General features: G+C 40.6%; 1 protein-coding gene across 1 annotated transcript; it reads left to right on the forward strand.

Moving 5' to 3' along the window:
* Positions 1–423: 423 nt before the first annotated feature.
* LOC103251680 (PI-PLC X domain-containing protein 3) lies at positions 424–1,136 on the forward strand (the record flags this gene model as incomplete). The annotated part of the gene is made up of 1 exon (XM_008050289.1): positions 424–1,136. A coding segment is annotated over one exon (713 nt), but the record flags the coding sequence as incomplete, so codon positions are not given.
* Between the last annotated feature and the right edge of the window lie 424 nt (positions 1,137–1,560).

Raw genomic sequence — 1,560 nt, forward strand, 5'->3', positions numbered from 1 at the left:
CTGATTGTCTGCTTGTGAAAAGGACTTATTTGTTCACTGAGACAGGCCTGCAAGGCTTAAAATCAACCCAAAATGAAGGGAAAGGGTAAGACTGTGGACAAAGTGTTTGGGAACTAGTGAGTCCCTATAAATCTCACTTACGTCACCTTATGGAAAGCCAATCCTAGTGAGTGCATTAAATTCTTGGTTCACAGAGGAAGATGATTATTTAAATTTAGAAATATTGATCAGAAGGAAATGTATTATTTTATAATAATTTGATCATTGACGTGTTCTGTATAAGACATAAAAATTAACTAGTATTAAATTGCTTAGTATTTCCTTCGTCATATTTGCGGGAGAGGTATGGACATTGCAAGAGAGAGAAGTTGGGAAAGACAAAGGACTGGACATTAACCACGTTATGCATTGTTATTTTTCTAGGGTCTCATGATTCCTTCAGCTTCTACATCGATGAAGCCTCTCCAGTAGGTCCTGAACAGCCAGAAACTGTCCAGAATTTTGTCTCTGTGTTTGGAACTGTGGCCAAAAAGCTCATGCGAAAATGGCTAGCCACTCAAACAATGAACTTTTCGGGTCAGCTAGGAGCTGGAATTCGTTATTTTGATCTTCGAATTTCCACCAAGCCCAGAGATCCTGACAATGAACTCTACTTTGCTCATGGTTTGTTCAGTGCCAAAGTCAATGAAGGCCTTGAGGAGATCAATGCATTCCTCACAGATCACCATAAGGAGGTAGTATTCTTGGACTTCAACCATTTTTATGGGATGCAGAAATATCACCATGAAAAACTCGTCCAGATGCTGAAAGACATCTATGGAAACAAAATGTGCCCAGCGATTTTTGCCCAGGAAGTTAGTTTAAAGTATCTGTGGGAGAAGGACTATCAAGTGTTGGTATTCTACCATAGTCCAGTGGCTCTGGAAGTACCCTTCCTCTGGCCTGGGCAGATGATGCCAGCACCCTGGGCCAACACCACAGACCCAGAGAAACTGATCCAGTTTCTTCAGGCCTCCATCACTGAGAGAAGAAAGAAGGGTTCATTTTTCATATCTCAGGTGGTACTGACCCCCAAAGCTAGCACAGTGGTCAAAGGGGTGGCAAGTGGTCTCAGAGAAACAATCACAGAAAGGTAAGTGTCCTTAAAATATCAGGGAAAAAATTCAAATAATTTAACACTAATTCATAGAGCTATTCAATAAGAAAGCTGAAATGTATACCTATGTGTATTTGTTTCCCAGGGCTGCAATAACAAAGTACTACAACCTGGGTAATGTAAAATAATAGAAATGTATTATCTCACAGCATTGGAAACTAGAAGTCTGAAATCAAGGTGTAAAGCAGATCTGGTGCCTTTCAAGGACTCTGAGGGAGAATCTGTTCATCTAGTATTGAACTCTAGTATCTGGTGATAGCTGACAATCCTTGGTGTCCCTTGGCTCATAGATGTATCACTCCAATCTCTGCCTTCTTTTTCACGTGACATTTTCCCCCATGTCTCTGTCTACTTTTCTTATAAGAACACCAGTTATATTGGATTAGGACCAGTCCATAGGTGCT

Source organism: Carlito syrichta, unplaced genomic scaffold, assembly GCF_000164805.1.
Source record: "Carlito syrichta isolate Samal-C Ts95f unplaced genomic scaffold, Tarsius_syrichta-2.0.1 Scaffold59677, whole genome shotgun sequence".
Taxonomy (NCBI): Eukaryota; Metazoa; Chordata; class Mammalia; order Primates; family Tarsiidae; genus Carlito; species Carlito syrichta.